This window comes from Pristis pectinata, chromosome 5 (genome assembly GCF_009764475.1).
Source record: "Pristis pectinata isolate sPriPec2 chromosome 5, sPriPec2.1.pri, whole genome shotgun sequence".
In the NCBI taxonomy this organism is placed as follows: domain Eukaryota; kingdom Metazoa; phylum Chordata; class Chondrichthyes; order Rhinopristiformes; family Pristidae; genus Pristis; species Pristis pectinata.
Window position 1 is genome coordinate 19,634,911 of NC_067409.1, and position 21,481 is coordinate 19,656,391.

The following is a 21,481-nucleotide window of genomic DNA, read 5'->3' on the forward strand; positions in this document are numbered from 1 at the left end:
CTTCACAAGGCGAGAAGTGGGGATGTTTGCTGATGATTGCACAATGTCCAATTCTGTTCGGAACTCCTCGGCACATGACACAATTAATGCCTGCATGGAGCAAGATCAAGACAATGTTCAGGCATGGGCTGAGAGGTGCCAAGTAGCACCTGTGCCACAAATATGTTTGGTAATAACATAGAACATTACAGCACAGTACAGGCCCTTTGGCCCACGATGTTGTACCGACCTTTTAACCTACTCTAATGTCAATCTAACCATTCCCTCCCACATACCCCTCCATTTCTCTATCATTTGTGTGGCTATCTAAGAGTCTTTTAAATGTTCCTAATGTATCTTCCTCTACGCACCCACCGCTCTCTGAGTAAAAAACATACCTCTGATATCCCCCCTGTACTTTCCTCCAATCACCTTAAAATTATGCTTCCTTGTATTATCCATTTCTGCCCTGGGAAAAAAAGTTTCTGGCTGTCCACACAATCTATGCCTCTTATCATCTTGTACACCTCTCATTGTCTTTTGCTCCAAAGAGAAAGGTCACCTCTCATTCTCCTTCACTCCAAAGAGAAAAGCCCCAGCTCGCTCAATCTATCCTCATAAGACATGCTCTCCAATCCAGATAACATCCTGGTAAATCTCCTCTGCACCCTTTCTAAAGCTTCCACATCCTACTATAGTGAGGCCACCAGAACGGAACACAATATTCTACCAGGGTCTACCAGAGTTTTATACATCTGCAACATTACCTCGTGGCTCTTGAACTCAATCCCCTGACTAATGAAGGCCAAGACACCATACGCCTTCTTAACCACCCTATCAACTTGCACAGCAGCTTTGAGGGATCTATGGACTTGGACCCCAAGATCCCTCTGTTCCTCCACACTGCTAAGAATCCTGCCATTAACCCTGCCTTCAAATTTGACCTTCTAAAGTGAATCACTTCACACTTTTCCAGGTTGAACTCCATCTGCCACTTCTCATCCCAGCTTCGCATCCTATCAATGTCCCATTGTAACCCTTGACAACTTTCTACACTATCCACAACACCACCAACCTTCGTGTCATTTGCAAACTTACTTACCCACCCTTTCACTTCCTCATCCAAGTCATTTATAAAAAAATCATGAAGAGCAGGGGTCCCAGAACAGATCCCTGCGGAACACCACCGGTCACCGACCTCCAGCGAGAATAGGCTCCATCTGCAACCACCCTCTGTTTCTATGAGCAAGCCAATCCGAATCGACATAGCCAAGTTTCCCTGGATCCCATAGCTCCCGATCTTCTGAATGAGCCTATCATGGGGAACCTTATCAAATGCCTTACTAAAGTCTATATACACCACATCCACTGCTCTACCCTCATCAATGTGTTTTGTCACATCCTCAAAGAATTCAATCAGGCTTGTGAGGCATGACCTGCGCCTCACAAAGCCATGCTGACTATCTCTAATCAGACTATGCTTCTCCAAGTACTCCCTTTCTTGAACAAAGGAATAACGTTTGCCACTCTCCAATCATCTGGTACTACTCCTGTGGCCAGTGAGGACACAAAGGTCATTGCCAAGGGCTCAAATCTCTTCCCTTGCTCCCCGTAGTATCCTGGGATATATCTCGTCCTGCCCTTGGGACTTACTTATCCTAATGTTTTTCAAAAGCTCCAGCACATACTCCTTCTTAACATTGACATGTTCTTGCTTATCAGCCTGTTTTACACTGTCCTCACAAACATCAAGGTCTCTCTCACAGGTGAATACTGAAGCAAAGTATTCATTAAGGACCTCCCCTACCTCCTCTGACCTCAGGCACATGTTACCTCCTCTATCCCTAAATGGTCCTACCTTTACTCTAGTCATCCTCCTGTTCTTCACATACGAGTGGAACGCCTTGGGGTTTTCCTTAATCCTACTCGCCAAGGCCTTCTCATGCCCTCTTCTAGCTCTCCTAAGTCCATTCTTAAGCTCTTTCCTGACTACCTTGTAACTCTCTAGAGCCCTGTCTGATCCTTGCTTCCTAAACCTTAAGTAAGCTTCTTTCTTCCTCTTCACTAGATATTTCACATCTCTTTTCAACCATGGTTCCTTCACTCTACCATCATTTTCCTGCCTCAATGGGACAAGCCTATCCAGAACCCCATGCAACTTCCACATTTCCATTGTGCATTTCCCTGAGTACATCTGGGAATTTACATTCCCAAGTTTCTGCCAAATAGCATCATAATTTCCCCTCCCCCAATTAAATACTTTCACATACCGTCTGCTCCTATCCTTCGCCAAGGCAAGGGTAAAGGTCAGGGAGCTGTGCTCACTATCTCCAAAATCCTCACCCACTGAGAAATCTGACACCTGACCAGGTTCATTGTTTAGTACCAGGTCCAGGATGGCCTCTCCTCTAGTTGGCCTGTTGACATATTGTGTCAGCAGTCCTTCCTGAATAAACCTAACAAATTCCACCCCATCCAAACCTTTTTTACTAAGGAGGTGCCAATCAATATTAGGGAAGTTGAAATCACCCACGACAACAACCCTGTTATCTTTGCACTTTTCCAAAATCTGCCTCCTGATCTCTTCCTCAGTGTCTCTGTTGCTATTGGGGGGGGGGGGGGGGGGTCTATAGAATACTCCCAGTAGGGTGATTGCTCCCTTCTTGTTTCTGACCTCCACCCACACTGACTCAGTAGACGATCCCTCCAGGACGTCTTACCTTTCTGCAGCTGTAATACTATCCCTGATTAGCAATGCCACTCCCCCACCATCCCTTTTGAAACATCTAAACCCATTCCTGCCCTTGTGACAGCCAAGTCTCTGTAATGGCCACCACATCCTAGTTCCATGTACTTGCCAAATTCACCACCATCAACATCTGGGGGTCACCAATGATCAGAAACTCAATTGGACTAGCAATATAACTACTGTGGCAGTCAGAAACTGGGTATCCTGAGATGATCCCAGGGATCATCTCTTGACATCCCAGAGTTGTTCCATCATAAGACTACACGGAATAATCTCCCTTTGTCTGAATGAGTGTAGCACCAACAACACTCGAGAAGCTCGACGCTATCCAGGACAAAGCAGTCCATTTGATTGGCATCCCATCTACCTCCTTAAACATTCATTATCCCCACCATTGACACAAAGTGACTGCAGTGTGCACCACCGACAGAATGCACTTTGGTTACTTAGCTCAGCTACTCCAATAGTATCTTCACCCATGATCTCTACCACCAAGAAGGGCAAAGGCAGCAAGTGGATGGGAGCACCATCATCTACATGTTCTCCTTTAAGTCACACACCATCCAGATATGGGAATCGGTCACAATTCCTTCATTGTCACTGGAATACCCTATCACACAGCACTGTGGCTCTACACTCACCAGGAAGAAAATGAACTGGTTCAAGAAGGCAGCTTCCTATTACCTTCTCATGAGCAAAGAGGGATGGTCATCAAATGCTGGCCTTTCTGGTGATTCCCACATCCTGAAAAGTAAATTAACAAAAAATATGTCCAGGAATTTGTTTTTATTATTCATTCAAGGGATATGGGCTCTGCAGGCTGAGCCAGCATTTAATTGCCCATTGCTAATTGCCCTTGAGAAGGTGATGGTGAGCTGCCTTCTTGAACTGCTGCGGTCCTTGAGTTGTGGGTATATCCACAATGCCGTTGGGGAGGAAGTTCCAGGATTTTGACGCAGCAACAGTGAAGGAATAGTGTGTGGCTTGGAGGGCATCTTCCAGGTGGTGATGTTTTTATGTCCTTTTCCTTCCAGCTGGTAAAGGCAGTGGGTTTGGAAGATGCTATCTAGGAGTCTTGGTGAAATGCTGTCGTGCATCTTGTAGATGGTACAAACTGCTGCTACTGTGCATCGGTGGTGGAGTGAATGAATGGTTGTGAATGGGGTGCCTATCAAGTGGGTTGCTACATCCTGTATGGCGTCGAGCTTCTTGAGTGTTGTTGAAGCTGCACACATCCAGGCAAGTGGAATGTATTCCTTCACCCTCCTGACTTGAGCCTTGTAGATGGTGGACAGGCTTTAGGGAGTTAGGAAGTGAGTTACTCACCGCAGGATTCCTAGCTTCTGAGCTGTTCTTGTAGCCACATTGTATATGTGGCTACTCCATTTCAGTTTCTGGTCAATGGCAGCCCCTAGGATAGTGGGGGATTCAGTGAAGGTAATGCCATTGAATGTCAGGGGGCGATAACTGGGTTTTTCTCGTTGGATATCGTCATTGCCTGGCACTTGTGTGGCACAATTGTTACTTGCCGCCTATCAGCCCAGGCCTGGATATCGCCCAGGTCTTGCTGCGTTTGGATGTGGACTATTTCATTATCTGAGGAATCGCAAATGGTGGTGAACGTGGCGCACTTATCAGCGAACATCCCTCCTTCTGACCTTATGATTGAGGGAAGGTCATTAAGGAAGCAGCTGAAGATGGCTATGCTTCAACTGCTTCAACTTCAAATCAGATCAATTAGCATCTTTTTTTTACAGACAAATCACATAAATTAGTTTAACCTGGAATAGATTGTGCTCGCGGTCTGGTGAAAATGGTCATCGCAAAATTAGACTGTACTGTTCGCTTTAGTCTGTCTGACATTTCTCTAGCATCAGATGCTTTGTTATTGATGTCACGATTTGCACATGACCCATTTTCGTCTTTAGTGACATGAATTGGAAGTCAAAGATGCCTGTTTTGGCACAGTCTCAGTACCACTAGGATTACATCATGCAACTTTACAACTTTTCTTGTTATTTAAAGACACGCTCAGTTGCAGTTTGGAGACCTGACCAGGTAGCTTTAGAACTCAGTGCAGATTGCTGAAGCATCTTCCAAATTCAATGAAGTATGACAAAACTATTAGGGACTGCTTTCTCCAGCATTCAGCTATCATTTAATGGGTGTCTCACCACTGGCTGTACTCCATTGGCAGCCTTGCTTGGTGAGGCATGGTGGGGTTTGCAACAATGCCAGAGCTGCCACATCAGTATTATATATCTCTGTATGAAGGATGTTATTTGTCCGAAATGAGGATACATTTCAACAGCACTGATTTGTTCAGATTTGCTTAAAACAAAAAAAAATCAAATGATACTAGAATTGAACATCATAACATTTGGGTTTGACCTTTAATGGCCTCGAACTTTTCCTGTTTCACAACCATGTGGGTGGACTTGGGTGTGAAGGGGCACATGTGGTTAGTGCTCGTGGCAAAAGGATGTCCCTCATATGGCTGCAGCCTGGCTGCTTCCATTCTTTTTGATGAAGGAATTCGGTGAAGGTTTACCAGATTGATTCCTGAGATGTCAGGACTGATGTATGAAGAGAGATCAAGTCAATTAAGCTTATATTTACTGGAGTTTAGGAGATCTCATAGAAATTTACACAATTCTAACCAGACTGGACAGATTAGGTGCAGGACAGGTGTTCCTGATGGCAGGGGAATCCAAGACCAGGGGTCACAGTACATGGATAAGGGGAAATCCATTTAAGACAGATGAGAAATTTCTTCACTGAGAGAGTGGTGCACCTGTGGAATTCTCTACCATGGAAAGCAGTTTAAGCCAAATCATTAAATATGTTTAAGAAGGAGTTGACAGTTTTCTTTGGGCTAGAGGGATTAAGCTCGAAGGGTTGAATGGCCTTGACTTGCAAAATTTTAGAATGATGGGAACGGCTACTTAAAGAACAATCGGGAATGGCTGGCTGTGGGGCACAGGTGGAGACAGCTGCCTGATGGTCAATGGTGGGAGGTGTCTCTTGAAGGGGGCATTCTGTACACCAGATGACCACTCTGTGGACTGGGTAAACAATGGTGCAACTATCTACTAGCACTTGGACTGTTCCACCATTGTTTCAACTACCAGACCTGTAGTTAAGCCAGCTAACAAACCCTGAATACATGGATCTGGTCCCTTCTGCGCAATCTGAACAGGACTCTGCTCACCGTGAAGGGCAGTGACAGGAACATGACTTGCAAAAGAAAGATGTCTACCTGTTTCATATTTCTGTTCCTGTAGGAGAGTGATCTACTTACATGTGACATGTCTGCTCAGTTCAGAATTGTCTACTAGCAATCAGCATCTTTCTGTTTGTGCGGAATAGCAAAATACCAATGGGCAGCACCATTTTGCTCCGAGTGTACTTCCCTACATCCATTGGGAACAGGAATCTGATCACAAATGGCATCTCACCGCTCAGTGAGAACAGTGATCTGCTTACGAATGGCATTACTTTTCAGTTGAGGTCATCAGGCTGCCCGCTGGTGGCATATTGCAGGTCCTTTAGAGCTTCAATCTCCTCCTATGTGGCAGACAGCTGACCTGTATTTGGTCAGGGGGAGATCACGTGGAAGCAGAAAGACTTTGAGTGGCCTCTACAGCAACCGTCATCTGAAAGGGGAGGCACTGGGTGATGGGATTGTTGTCAATCCCTGACGAAGGAGGGCTCAAATCTCCTGTGCGAGCTTGAAAATGTTCCCCTCCCTGCTCCTTGCCATCTTCTTTTTGGATATGGGTTGGACACAAAGTGAATCACGAGTTATGTGGAGATAAGATCAACCATGATATTACTGAATGGCAGATCTGACACAATCCTCCTTAATAATCTGTGAAAGCAACAATCAACTCCTGTATCTCCTAACATTCCATCATAGGTAACACTAGTGGTGATCTTGACATTCATTCAAGGCACTGTGGTTGCTCAATCATGTTTGAGGTTTGAGATCAAAAGATTTTTTTGGACCACAAGGGAATCAAGGGATGTAAGGACAGAATGGGAAAGTGAAGTTGAGGTAAATGAATAGGCTCAAGATAGTTTAAGGCCTATTCCTGGTCCTGTTTCTCATGCTCCTTATTAGAACAACTTAGAACAATTGGTGCAGATTTTCTACAAAACAGTATTACTATTCTGAAAAGCATAAGATAGATTTAGCTGTTGATTCAAAACTTCTTTGTTTTAACCTTGATTACTTTTTCATTCTGCAGTTATATATCCCATACTCTGAAATGTTGCTTATGCAAGTTTCCACATCTGGACAAGCTTATTCTTACAAGAAATGTGGAGATCAACTGCAAGAATATATTTTGCACTGTATCGCTGATTCAATGTTGTAAGTTGTCATGACTGCTCTTTTTGCAATTGTTTATACAATAGAGAACTTGTCCTACGCATTATTGGTTTATAAACACATTGTCTACAAAATTAATTCTATTTTTTCCACAACTTTATTCTTTGTTTAAAATATCAGTTATTAGTAGTTAGCCTCCCATTGTGTGCAGATAAAACGGTACAGGAACGTAGAATGCAGTCGGACCGGGGCAGAGAGACTTACTTTTCTGCTCATTTTAACGTTATACAGTTTTACATGTAATAGGTCTTATCAGTAATTAAGCAGCAGAACAATGGCAGTTTGAAAAGCAGATAAACAGAGTTGGTTGGATGATTAGGGTCTTTCTGCTGCTCAGGCTGAAGACTGGAAGATTCAGAACTAGAGTTTCTAGGAGGTTGTAATTAGAGTCATCGAGTCATTCAGCATGGAAAAAGGCCCTTCAGCCCAACTGGTCCATGCAGACCAAGATGCCAATCCAAGCTAGTCCCATTTGCCCGCGTTTGGCCTATATACTTATAAACCTTTTCTATCCATATACCTGTCCAACTGTCTTTTAAAAGTTGTCACTGTACCTGCCTCAACCACTTCCTCTGCAGCTCATTCCATGTATGTACTATTCTGTGTACATAAGTGTACACTGTGTAAAAAAAGTTGCCCCTCAAGTTCCTATTAAATCTTTCCCCTCTCACCTTAAACCTATGCCCTCTAGTTCTTGATTCCTCAACCCTGGGAGAAAGACTGACTGTATTCACCCTATCTACATCCTTCATAATTTTATACACCTCTGTAGATTACCTCTCAGTCTCCTACGCTCAAAGGAAAAAAGTCCTAGCCTATCCAACCTCTCTCTATAACTCAGTCCCTCGAGTCATGGCATCATTTTCGTAAATCTCCTTTGCACTCTTACCAGGTTAATGACATCTTTCCTATAGTAGGGTGATCAAAACTGTACAGAATACTCCAAGTGCGGTCTCACCAACATCTTGTACAACTGCAGCGTAATATCCCAACTTCTATACCCATTGTGCCAAAAGCCTGCTCCACCACCCTGTCTAACTGCGATGCCACTTTCGGGCAACCAGGTATCTGAACTCCTAGGTCCCTCTGTTCGACAACACTTTCCAGGGTCCTACCATTTACTGTGAAAGCCCTACCTTGATTTGACTTTCCAAGATGCAACATCTCACACTTATCTGAATTAAACTCCATTTGCGATTCCTCAGCTCACTTACCCAGCTGATCAAGATCCCCCTGTAATTTTTGATAACCATCTTCACTGTCAATGATACCACCCATTTTAGTGTCATCTGCAAGCTTACTAACCGTGCCTTGTATATTCTCATCCAAATCGTTGATATAGATGACAAACAACAATACCAAACAGAAGCACCGGTCCCTGAAGCACAGCACTAGTCACAGGCCTCCAGTCCAAGAAACAACCTTCCACCATCACTCTCTGTTTCCTACTATCAAGCCAATTGTGTATCCAATTAGCCAGCTCTCCTTGGATTCTATGTGATCTAACCTTCCAGAACAGCCTACCATGTGGAATCTTGATGAAGGCCTTACTGAAATCCATATAGACCACGTCTACCACCCTGCCCTCATTGATCTTCTTGGTCACTTCATCAAAAAACTCAATCAAGTTTGTAAGACATGATTTCCCATGCACAGAGCCATGCTGACTACCCCAAATCAACCCTTGTCTTTCCAGATGCATGTGTATCTTCAGAATCCTCACCAGTAACTTACCTACCACAGATGTTAGGCTTACAGGTTTTTCTTTGCAACCCTTCTTAGATAAAGGCGCAACATTTGCTATCCTCCAGTGTTCCAGCACCTCAGCCGTGGCTAACAATGATGCAAATATCTCTACCAGTGTTCCCGTAATTTCTTCTCTAGCCTCCCACAGTGTTCTTGGATATACCTGGTCAGGCCCTGGCAACTTGTCTACAAACCTTTTGATATGTCCAGCACCTCCTTTACTGTCATGCGGACTATCCCCAAGACAGCCCCATTAACCTTCTCTAGTTGTGAAGACTTCATGTCTTTCTCCATGGTGAAAGCAGAGGAGAAATACTCATTGAGGACCTCGCCTATCTCCTGCGGCTCTACACAAAGATATCCACTTTGGTCTTTGAGGGGCCCTATTCCCTTTACATACTTATAAAATCTCTTTGGATTCTCTTCTTAATCTTCTCTGCCAATGCTATCCCATGCCCCCTTTTGCCCTCCTGATTTCCTTCTTAAGTATACTCCTTCATCCCCTGTACTTCTCCAGAGATTCACTTGATAGCAGCTGCCTGTACCTGATCCATGCCATCTCCTTAATCCTGGCCAGAGCCTCAATATCTCTTGTCATCCAGGGTTCCTTACTGCTGCCAGCCTTGCCCTTCACTCTGGAAGAACATGGAGACCTTGAGCTCTCATTATCTCACTCTTCAAAGCCTCCCACTTGCCAGAGGTCCCTTTGCCCACAAACAACCTACTCCAACCAACCTTTGCAAGGTCCTGTCTAATACCATCAAAATTCTCCTTGCCCTAATTGAGAACTTGAACCTGTGGACCAGTACTGTCTTTTTTCATAATTATTTTAAAATAATAGAACTATGGATGCCAGTCCTAACGTGCTCCCCCACTATCACCTCAGTCATGTGCCCTGCCCTATTACCCAAGAGTAGGTCGAGCTATGCCCTCTCCCTAGTTGGGCTCTCTACATATTGCCTGAGAAAATTTTCCTGAACACACTTAACAAATTCTGCCCCATCTAAGCCCTTAACACTATGGCAGTCCAGTCCATGTTAGGAAGGTTAAAATACCCTATTATGACAACCCTATTACTCTTGCAACTCTCTCTTTGTTCCTCACATTTGTTCCTCTAATTCCCATTGACTATTTGGGGTCCTAACCCTAACCCTAAAGTACAACCTGAACAAGGTGATCATCCCCTTCTTACTTCTCAGCTCCACCCATAAAGCCTCACTGGATGATCCTTCAGTAATTTCATCCCTAACTACTGCCATGATATTCCCCTTAATCAAAAATGCAACTGCCCCTCCTCGACCATAAGATATAGCAGCAGAGTTAGGCCACTTGGCCCAACGAGTCTGCTCCGCCATTCAATCATGGCCGATTTAATTTTCCCTCCCAACCCCATTCTCCGGCCTTCTACCCATAACCTTTGACGCCTTTACTAATCAAGAACCTATCAGCCTCCGCTTTAAATATACCCAATGACTTGGCCTCGACAGCCGTCTGTGACAATGAATTCCACAGATTCACCACCCTCTGGCTAAAGAAATTCCTCTTCATCTCTATTCGAAAGGGACATCCTTTTATTCTGAGGCTGTGCCCTCTGGTCCTAGATTCTCCCACTACTGGAAACATCCTCTCCACGTCCACTCTATCCAGGCCTTTCAATATTCAGTAGGTTTCAATGAGATCCCCCCCCCCCCCCCCCCCCCCCCCCCATCCTTCTAAACTCCAGTGAGTACAGGCCCACTGCCGTTAAACACTCCTGATACGTTAACCCTTTCATCCCCAGGATCAGTCTCATAAACCTCTAGACCCTTTCCAATGCCAGCACATTCTTCCTTAGATATGGGGCCCAAAGCTGCTCAAAATACTCCAAATGTGGTCTGACCAACACCTTATAAAGCCTCAGCATTACATCTTTGCTTTTATATTCTAGTCCTCTCAAAATGAATGCTAACATTGCATTTGCCTTTCTTACTACCGACTAAACCTGCAAGTTAACCTTTAGAGAACCCTGCACTAGGACTCCCAAGTCCCTTTGCACCTCCGATTTCTGAATTCTCTCCCCATTTAGAAAATAGTCTATGCCTTTATTCCTTCTACCATAGTGCATGATCGTACACTTCCATAGAACAATACAGCACAATACAGGCCCTTCGGCCCACCATGTTATGCCGACCTTCAAACCACTCCTAAGACTACCTTACCCCTTCGTCCCACATATCCCTCTATCTTAAATTCGTCCATATGCTTATCTAACAATCTCTTGAACTTGACCAATGTATCAGCCTCCACCACCACCCCAGGCAGCGCATTCGATGCACCAACCACTGTCTGGGTGAAAAACCTCCCTCTGACGTCTCCCTTGAACTTCCCTCCCTTTCTAAGGTATATCTTCCCTACACTGTATTCCATCTGCCATTTTGCCCATTCTCCCAACTTGTCCAAGTTGTTCTGCAAACTCCCTGTTTCCTCAACACTACCTGCTCCTCTACCTATCTTTGTATCATCCTCAAACTTAGCCAGAAAGCCCTCATTTCCATCATTCAGGTCATTAACACGTAATGTGAAAATTAGCAGACCCAGCACTGACCCCTGAGGAACACCACTAGTCACCGGCAGCCAACCAGAAAAGGCCCCCTTTATTCCCACTCTGCCTCCTGCTAGCCAGCCAATCTTTTATCCATGCTCATACCTCTCCTGTAACACCATGGACTCCTATCTTGTTTAGCAGTCTCACATGCAGCACCTTGTCAAAGACCTTCTGAAAATCCAAGTAAACAACATGCACTGACTCTCCTTTCTCTATCCCGCCTGTTACTTCCTCAAAGAATCCCAACAGATTTGTCAGGCAAGATCTCCCCTTAAGGAAACCATGCTGACTTCAGCCTGTTTTATCATGTGCTTCCAAGTACCCCGAAACCTCATCCTTTATAATGGACCCTAAAATCTTACCAACTGCTGAAGTCAGGCTAACTGGCCTATAATTTTTTTTGTCTTTTGCCTCCCTCCCTTCTTAAAGAGTGGAGTGACATTTGCGATTTTTCAGTCCTCTGGAACCATTCCTGACTCTAGTGATTCTTGAACGATCACTACCAATGCCTCCACAATCTCTTTAACTACCTCTTTCAGAACCCTGGGGTGTAGTCCATCTGGTTCAGGTGACATCCACTTTAAGACTGCTTCCCAAGCACCTTCTCCTTAGTAACAGTGACTACACTCACTTCTGCCCCCTGACTCTCTTGAATTTCTGGCAATGTTGCTGGTGTCTTCCACAGTGAAGAGTGATGCAAAATACCTATTCAGTTCCTCCACCATTTCTTTGTTCCCCATTACTACTTCTCCAGCATCATTTTCCAGTGGTCCAATGTCCACTCTTATCTCCCTTTTACTTTTTATATGTCTGAAAAAACTTTTGGTATCCTTTTTTTCCCTCCTCTCTTTTCTCCACCTCTATCCCATTTAAAGCACCTGTAGCCTGGAACATTAAGCTGCCAGTCCTGTCCCTCCCTTAACCATGTTCCTGTAATGGCTATAATATTAGTCCCACGTGTCCATGCCTTGAGTGCATCCGCCTTACCTGGAGTCCCTTTCGTGGCCACAGAATCTCCTGTCTGTCCCCCTCCCATCATTAAAGTCCTGTCTGCCGTCACCCTTCCCTGCTGCACTCCAGAGCAGGTCATGGTGCCACGGACCTGGCTACTGCTGCTTTCTCCTGAATGGTTACCCCCCCCCCCCCCCCCCAAATGATATACTTGTTTCAGAGGGGAATGGCCACTTGGATTCCTGCACTCTGCCTACTCCCTTTATCTTTCTTGGTAGTCATCCAACTAGTTCTTGCCTATACCTCAGATGTGACCACCTCGCTTAATCTCTTATCATGCTCTCAGCATCTCAGATGATCCCAAGTGCGTCCAGTTCCAACTCCAGCTGCTTCGTGAGGTCAGTGCTGGGCAGACTTCCCACAGGTCTAGAACTGCCAGAGATCAGTGTGACTTGCAGAATTAAGTGTGACAAATTTACATGGATAATTTCCAGGGTAAATGTAGAATCATTTAAGTCACAGTAAAGTTTTGCTCCCTGCTCCTAATCACAAGCTTTATGTAAACTCCCAAGCCTCAGCTTCTTGCAGTGCTGCATGTACTGTTACTTCAGTTTAGAAACAGCTTGTTGCTGCCTGCTGCTGGATGCCTGGCAGCAGAAGAAGTGGATGCACATTGGCCTTGGATGTTATACTACCAAGATCAAACTGGTTGGCCTCCTACCTCAGCCCTTACCTGTTTGTTTTCTGCCTCAAGTTAAAATCAGGGCTGTGACATTGATGGAAACCTAACTTTACTAAATGGTTCAGGTAGTGAGATCATCACGGACACCTGCAGGCAAAGTATTATTGGAGTATTTAACTTGGTGAGTGTGGAGTGGGCTTGTTACCACCTTCTATTACTATTATGAGGCTTGAGCCATTGTTAGATCTAAACCATCTGATCTCACCATCTGAACTGCGGCTGGCTTGGGGCAGGTCACCAACTGGGGATAGCAGGAAATCAACATGCTCCTAAACTGAGACAAAAGAGACTGCAGATACTGGAATCTGGAGCAACACACAAAAAGCGGGAGGAACTCAAGTGGTCAGACAACATGCGTGGAGAGAAATGGACAATCGATGTTTCAGGTCAAAACACTTCTTTTCCCCTTCCCTCCACCTTTTTATACTGGCTATCTCACCGCTCTTTCAGTCCAGATGAAGGGTCTCGACCCAAAACATTGACTGTCCACTTCTCTCCACATATACTGCCTGACCTACTGAGTTCTTCCAGCTTTTTGTGTGTTGCTCCTAAATTGAGCTGGCCATCATTGGAAGTGTGGAGAAGGTATGGTGATCCCAAACAGAATTCACCTTGCACAGGGTGGCAGTGGACTTGTTTTTTTTTTGATGGGTCCAGGTGATGTATTCCAGCTCTTTCTTCCTGTTTAGCTTGTGCCCCAAGGAAAATCTGATTATGTACAAATGACAGAATGTTCAAGGTGCACATTTCTGTCAATTAATACCTCGAAATGGCAATTGAAGTCCTGTGAACATTATAGAATGTCAATTTGCATATATTGATTTCACATTTGAAACAGGTGGCAAGTACTTGAGCTGCCTTGCTCAGTACTTTAATCAAGATGGTAACAACCAAACATCAACTAACATGGCTGGTAACTGATCTGACGTCATCCTAAGGCTGTAACCACCCCAAATGGGCATCCCTAATTTGCAGTACAATACAATTCTTTTTTAACTCTTACATGCATTAACAATGTTAGAAATGCCAGCTTATTGTGTGCACTGTTAATTACCATAAACAATAACGTGTATTTCAGGTATTAGTTATTTTCAATACTAATGTACTTTTGGATGCATAACTTGTAGCACCAATAAAATGTTATTTTTGAAAACAAATGTACCTAAAACATACTGTTAATTATCATTCTAAGCATAAAAGGTATTTATTGCACGTAGCGTTTACTTATTTCTGCTTTTAAGATGTTTGCAGAATCTTATTTAACCCAGATTGTAGATATTAATGAGTACTAACAATGTTAATTACAGATACAAAGGAAGTAAAGAAAACCAATGTATTGAAAGATAAAGAGAGAATTATTGAAGAAATGGAGGCAGTTAAAGCTGGCACAGTTTCATCTTTACCTGGAGACAAACGTGGTGAAGGATCTCAAAATAAGCAAATTAAATTGGAACGCTCTCGAAATTCTGGTGCACTTGCTCTGAATTCCACCCAATCACAACCAGAATTAGGGCTTGAAGTTCTTAATAAGGATTTACAACTGGGTGAGAAACAGAGTGAGGAACTGAAAGAAGAATTGTTGAAGAAAAACACAATGTTAAAGGACAAATTAAAGAGTGAGGAATCAGCCAGGAATACACAAAGAGAGAACCTGAAGCAAATCAACTTGGTTAAATTATCTTCAAAATCAGAACGACCAGAACTGCCTGATGGAGGAAATGAAGAGAATACTTTAGGCAGATTGCATAAATTGAAAGAAGCCTTGAAGTCACTCTATCACTATGCTTCTGATCGAATTGCAAACAACAGTTATGAACAATATCGAGTTAAACTTGAGTCTTAAAACAGAAAGAAACATTGTTTGAATTTGACAGAACAGGAAAATCAGATATTAAATTGTGATACAGTCATTAACACAATACAAAATAATTCAGTTATTGTGGTTGTGAAATAATCCAAAAATAAATTGGGGCCAATATTTCAGTTAAGGTAAATTAATGTCTTTTATACTTTATGGTTGCCAGCCCATACAAGACTGCAACATTATTTAAGGTTTTTCTCTATGACAAATATATTGCTGTTTCATATCTAAATTAATTGTAGCATTTTCTTTTAAACCAAAATGTATCAACATATTTAGAAGCTTACAATCAGCTTCCCGTTCAGTGCAATAAAGTAAAATGCTTGAAAATGTTTCACTGTTGTCATAGAAAATTTATCAAGGATTCCAGTTCCATCAAGGAAATAAGGTTCACTTGGGAAAATCAGATGTGTCCTCAAAATGTTTAAAACCGAGAGACATGAAATCTTCCCAATGAAACAAATAAGGTAGAGAACGGTAAGCAAAGAAACAAGGAGGAAGTATGAAATTTTGGCAGATGAAAAAAAAAGACCTTTAGAATTCTATTTATATTGTTTATGACACAGAGGGGAAATATATTTATGCATGTAGATGAAGTGTGCTTATAAACATTTGTGCACACTAGATTTATTTACTTTAATAAATCCATAACAGAAAATGCATTTTTAATTTTGCAGAAGGAGTTTGGGCATCTGATATCAGAAAAAGGTTAAAATTTTAAATAGATTTATCAGAAGCCCATATTTTAATATTTAAAATATATATTAAAACTAAAGCTATAAATTTCCAAAAAAAACATTAGTCTGCTCAACTGCTAATCAAATTATTGTTATCAGTTTGAAACATAAATGTTACACTTGTATTAAATCTGTTTCCTTGTTTGTGAAAGGAAATAATGGAAGGACTGATCAATAATTCCTTCCTGTTACACCGTTCAAGGATTTAATTGTGTTCTGTTTTTCAAGTAAACATCAGATTCAGAATTTTTCATGTCACTACACATCATTCTAAATGCTGAGGAAATATTGTTCACAATATACGCCTGCTTGTAAATGTAGTAACTTATTATACATACATTGCACACATCATGGTAAGTGATGTTTGTACTTTTAAACAGACTAATAAATTTTAACAGCAGCAAGTACATTGTGTTTTCACTGGCTTTGCAACTGCTTCTTTAATACAAATCTCACCAAAACAAATTTTGTACCATTTGGGTTAAAAATAAATTACCTCCCACACTGAATTTCTCAACTCAGTTGAATTCTTTGTTTTATTTTCATTATCAAATTATCAAATAAAGAACTGCATGGATAAGTAAATCAAAATTATATGTTTTGGGTTCATAGGTTTCAGCATCATAGCAGACAAAAATTCTAGCTCCTAGTTTAAAGGTAGCATTAAAGGCAAGTATATAAAGAAGGCCATCAGCTCATTCTCCAATATTAGTTGTGTTGCCACTCACTTAACGATTCCATAGATTTTGCTCCGACATCTGAAAGAGAATTCTGGATATAGGTCCCAATTTTCATTCCTGTTTTTGGAAATGGGTGGTGACATGCTTAGAATTTCAGTGGAAAATCAACTGCTCCAATGTTTCAGGTTAGGATGGAACCTCCATGTTGATGGCCAAACGTTACTAACAAATGAGACCGTCACTGTAATGAAAATTGGCAACCTATGACAGCAATGTGACCCTAATGCAATTTTCAAATACCAACATACCAAAAAAAAGGAAATGAGACCTGATCATCAAAATGGGCAGCTCCACATGCTTTCAAGACCACAATATAACTTTAGCATGACTGCAACGGATCAGGAGCATAAATTTGGTTGAGCATTCTGTTTGTTTTGTTGCTTCCTGGCCATCATCAAGTCACTCATGACTTCCAAACATCTTTCAGACTTTTTCCAACCACGTTTGATACTACTTGTTCTTTCAGTGTGGAAGAATTTAATCTGCCATGAATCTATCCTTTTTTATAACCATTAGATGCTTTGTCCAACTTCAGTATCTGAGTTTAATATGATTCTGTTAACATTTGATCAACTAATTAGTCTCTATGATTAATTAATGTGAATAGAATCCATTCTACATTTTTGGCAAGATAAATTTTCATTTACCACATCGACTAGTTTTCATTGTGTTGGGCTTACAATCATGCACTAAAGTTAATAGGTACTTAATTAGTGGTAATTGGTTATTTAATGACCTCATCATGGACACACTTACAAGAAAGTGCTTTCATAATAACAAAGAATCATAGAATGTTTCTTGAATATTCTGTATTACAGAGTGCACCTTTCTGGCCCATTGAGTCTTCATTGGCACTTGGTAAAGTAATCCAGTCAGCTCTATTTCCTGCTCCTTCCCTATAGTTCTGCAGATTATCCCCCCCATTCCCCCAAGTGTCGTTTCCTTCCAGAACATAAAAACACTGCATAAAAAAAGGTTTTTGCTCACATTCTCCCCAACCCCTCTACCAAATATCTACTGCTCATCAATTTTAAATTGTAGCCTCTGTTCCTTGAACTATCTGTGAATGGGAACAGTTTCTCTTTTATTTACACTATCTAAATCCATCATAATCCTGTGTATCTCCAACAAGTTTCGCTAATTTCTTTGCTCTAAGGAGAATAAACTCGGGTTCTTCAGTTGAATCTTTTATGCAAAATTATTCTTCCCTGGAATCATTCCACTAAATCTTTATGGCATTATCTCTAGTACCTTCACTTCTTAAAGTGAGATGATAAGAAATGGATGTAATGTAATGTAACCTGTGCGTTTTTTGTACTCTGTGCCTCTGTTTAAAAATCCAAAGATGCCATAGGCTTTTCTAATCTCACCTCAACATGTCCTGGCACTATCACACATTCATGTACACGAACATCCAGATCCTTATGTTCCTCAACTCTTCTTATATTTGTGCCATTTAGTCAATATTTTCTTTCTTTTCTCAGTCAAAGTTTTTTCATGTGTATTGACCATAACAATTCTTATGGAATGGCTCCACAATCTTTTTTTTAGGATGTTGGGATCTGATTGCTCAACAATAACCACTCAAAATTATGCATTACTAGGAGCTTTATCATTGCACAAAAGATTTTATTAGTGAGAGAGTTTAATTCTCAATTTTTCCAAATTTAGCATTGCTAAATGGCTGAGACACATCAGAAAAAAACTACTCACAAATGTTCACACCACATTGTTAAAGATGAGGAACAGAGTGTCTAAGATTTGACCAAACATAATCTGATAAGAGAAACTTAAAGATTTTATGTCTGCTTAATCTATTTGATTTTTTTTGAGATGAGCTATGGTAAGGGAGTGAATGGCTGTTATCTTTTTGCGCTTTCATTGGCCATGATAAAATTCGATATAAAACTGCAGCAAACTGATTTATTGTGGGGCAAAACTATGCACTTTAGATCCAAGAAAGTAAATTATTGGAAAAATGTGAAGGTTTACAAGGGGTACAAAAAGGATTTACTGGAAAGAATCCAGGAATGATGCATTTCAACTGTAAGATTAGATTGAAGAAACTGGGACTAAGAGCACAGAAAGATGAAAGGAGGTTTGATAGAAGTATGCAAAATAATGATTGCATTACAGTAACAATGGGAAGCTGATTCCATTGATAGATGGTTCAGAGGGCAGAGATTTAAAATTTTGGGCAAAAAATACAAGGAGGATATGAGAAGAAACTTTTGCTCAGGGTGTAGTTATGATCTAGAACTCACAAATCCATCAGTGCATTTAGATAGGATTTAGACAGGCATTTAGGAGGGAATAGTTTGCAGGACTATAGGGGAATGGGGTTCGCAAATTCTTCTACTTAGACCTGGCATAGCTTGACGGGTCAAATGGCTGTTATAACATAAAAGCAATCCAACAGGTTGATCTAATGTTTTTTTTGTTACGGACTCAGTGAATGTCCCTTTTAGATAGAGTGTGTGCGTGTGCGTGTGTGTGTGCGCGCGCGTGTGCGGGGCATGCTTACGTCAATAAAAGATAAAGGACATAATGACGTTGTTGAAGAAGTCAGAAGAAGAGAGAGAGAGAAGGGAGAGAGACACCAGCCTGCTAGTTTTCTCTATGGATGGATGAGAAACAATAACTGTGTCTGCCACTGAAATCCATGTATGGAAATTGGAAGTAATCCGGTGGAGTTCACTTTGTTGCTGACCTGTAGAAGGAAACAGGTATTTGTGTGTGGACGACCACGACTCGGATGCTTTTCGGGGTGAGGAAGTCACTACCGAGTAAACACTGGAGTGTCGCTTGGGTTCCATCGTGGAACATTTGGATTTCGTAATTACTCTCCCTACGTTCTCTACATCTATGTCTTATCTTCAGACAACGGTGGTTGTTGAAGAAGCCCTTGCTCATGTTTCACCTTATGGCTTGCGGAACTGAACTTTAAGAACCATTCCGGAACTTGGAGTTTGGGACTTTGTCACACACACACATGAAGAGTTTAGTTTTGGGGTTAACGTTGAAGGTTTAACATTTTTGAATTCTAACATACTAACATTTTTACTTTTATTTTACGTATGGTCATAAGTAGTGATTAATAAAATAGTTTTTAACACTGAATCATGCTCAGTGTGTTTCTTTTGTTGCTGGTTCGTGACATTTTATCTGTGGGCAAAGTAGAGCAAATTATACTTAAATTATATGAAGCTTACCACATCCCATCTAGGTATTACATTCAATTTTGGAATCACATCGAAGGAACAATATGTTGGTATTGGAGAAAATGCAGTGCAGATTATCCATAATTAAATCATGGATTAGGAGGATTAGTTTATAGAATCACTTTGTATTCTCTGGTGTACAAGAAAATGAGGGGTAATCCATTTGGGTTGCTTAAAATGTCAAGAAGGAATTGTCAAGGTTGACATAGAGAAACCTTGTTCTCCAGTGGGGGAATCAAGAGTTCATCATAAAATTAGAAGTATGCCATTCTGGAATTAAATCAAGAAACACTTTTTATTTTACAGACAGAAGCTAGTAGGAGTCGGAACTGCATCCTCCAAATGGCTGTAGATGCTGGAAAAATTGGACTGTTCTTGATAGACATATTTTTACTAGATACACCAATCAATCATGACGTATTTGAATGTAGAAGCCTGAGGAGCTTAATCACAAACATCTGTTACTTACACTCTCATTCAATATGCGGCAAATTCTCTGTGATGATTATGCTCCTGTTACTTACATCAACCAGTCCCAATAGTAATCACCTTGTCTTGCATTTCTATTACATGATAGATTCTTGACCTCACAATCTACCCTATCATAGCCCTTGCACCTTATTGTCTGCCTGTACGGCACATTCTCTGTAACTATAACACTATATTCTGCACTGTTATTGATTTTCCATTGTACTACCTCAATGTAATGATGTGGTGATCTGTATGGATGCATGCAAAACAAAGTTTTTCACTGTACCTCAGTACGTGATGATACTAAACCAATTACCAATTTCTATTTCATTTTTCATCCCTTGCTACTTCTCCTTCCCTTATTTTTGATTGTTCTACTAGTTTCTCCTCAGTAATGTAAAACAAATAAATCCGCAGATTCTGGAATCTGAAACAAAAACAGAAATGGTAGAAGAACTCAGGTAGTCAAGCAGCATCTATGGGGGAAAAATAATGTTTTAGGTCAGGGATTCTTCATCAGAACTAGAGGAAGAGTGGAGGGGTGATAGTTTTTAAAGCAGAGCTTTGCCTCGCTGGTGGTCAGTATTCATAGTCCTCATCACCTGATCTGCATAACGTAGCTCCACCAACAATCAGCAAGAGGAACTTGGCAGGTCGAGCAGCATCTGAAGGGGGAAAGCAGTTGCTGACGTTTAGTGTCGAGACCTTGCATCAGGATTTCTTTCCTTCTACAGACGCTGCTCGACCCGCTGAGTTTTCCTCCAGCAGATTGTTTGTGCTCCAGATTCCATCACCTGGTGCCTCCATTAACGTATGTCGTGTAGTCTTTTGTGTTGCAACCCAGAGGTGCTTTCCACAGATGCTGCTTGACCGGCCTAGTTCTTCCAGCATTCGTGGTTTTGTGTCTTTTCTCCTCCCTCGTTTAGATGTTTTGCTTCTCAATCTTCCCTCATTTTCACGTTCCTCTTTTTGCGTCTGTTCCTCATTTTACTTTCACTTATTTGTCTTTACCTTCTTCTGCAACTTACCTCAACTTTTACCAGACAAAAAATAACGCACTAGAAACTCAGCGGCAAGAAAAGGCGAACAATAACCGCTGGTTTTGCTAATGGTGGATTATTCTAAGCACGCATTAAAAACTCTGCTCCACAGTTAGCAAAACCAACATGAAACTTGCGCAGGGAGCATGCGCAGAGCCGCGGCTGCGGGCCGGCCCCGCACATGCGCAGGGTCGCGGCTGCCGGCCGGCGCCGCACATGCGCAGCCAGGCCCAGAGCTTTTTTTTCCCCCCCCACTGCTGACCTTTC

The 21,481-nt window shown here is 41.8% G+C and overlaps 1 protein-coding gene across 3 annotated transcripts in view; it reads left to right on the top strand.

Moving 5' to 3' along the window:
- Positions 1 to 16,127, top strand: part of LOC127570908 (uncharacterized) — a 105,355-nt gene extending 89,228 nt beyond the window's left edge. For all 3 annotated transcript variants that reach the window (XM_052016830.1, XM_052016833.1, XM_052016831.1), the window contains 2 exons: positions 6,979 to 7,103; positions 14,452 to 16,127. In XM_052016830.1, the coding sequence (XP_051872790.1) occupies positions 6,979 to 7,103; positions 14,452 to 14,987 (661 nt within the window). In that variant the 3' untranslated portion in view covers positions 14,988 to 16,127. The remainder of the gene's footprint in view (positions 1 to 6,978; positions 7,104 to 14,451) is intronic.
- The last annotated feature ends 5,354 nt before the right edge of the window (positions 16,128 to 21,481 follow it).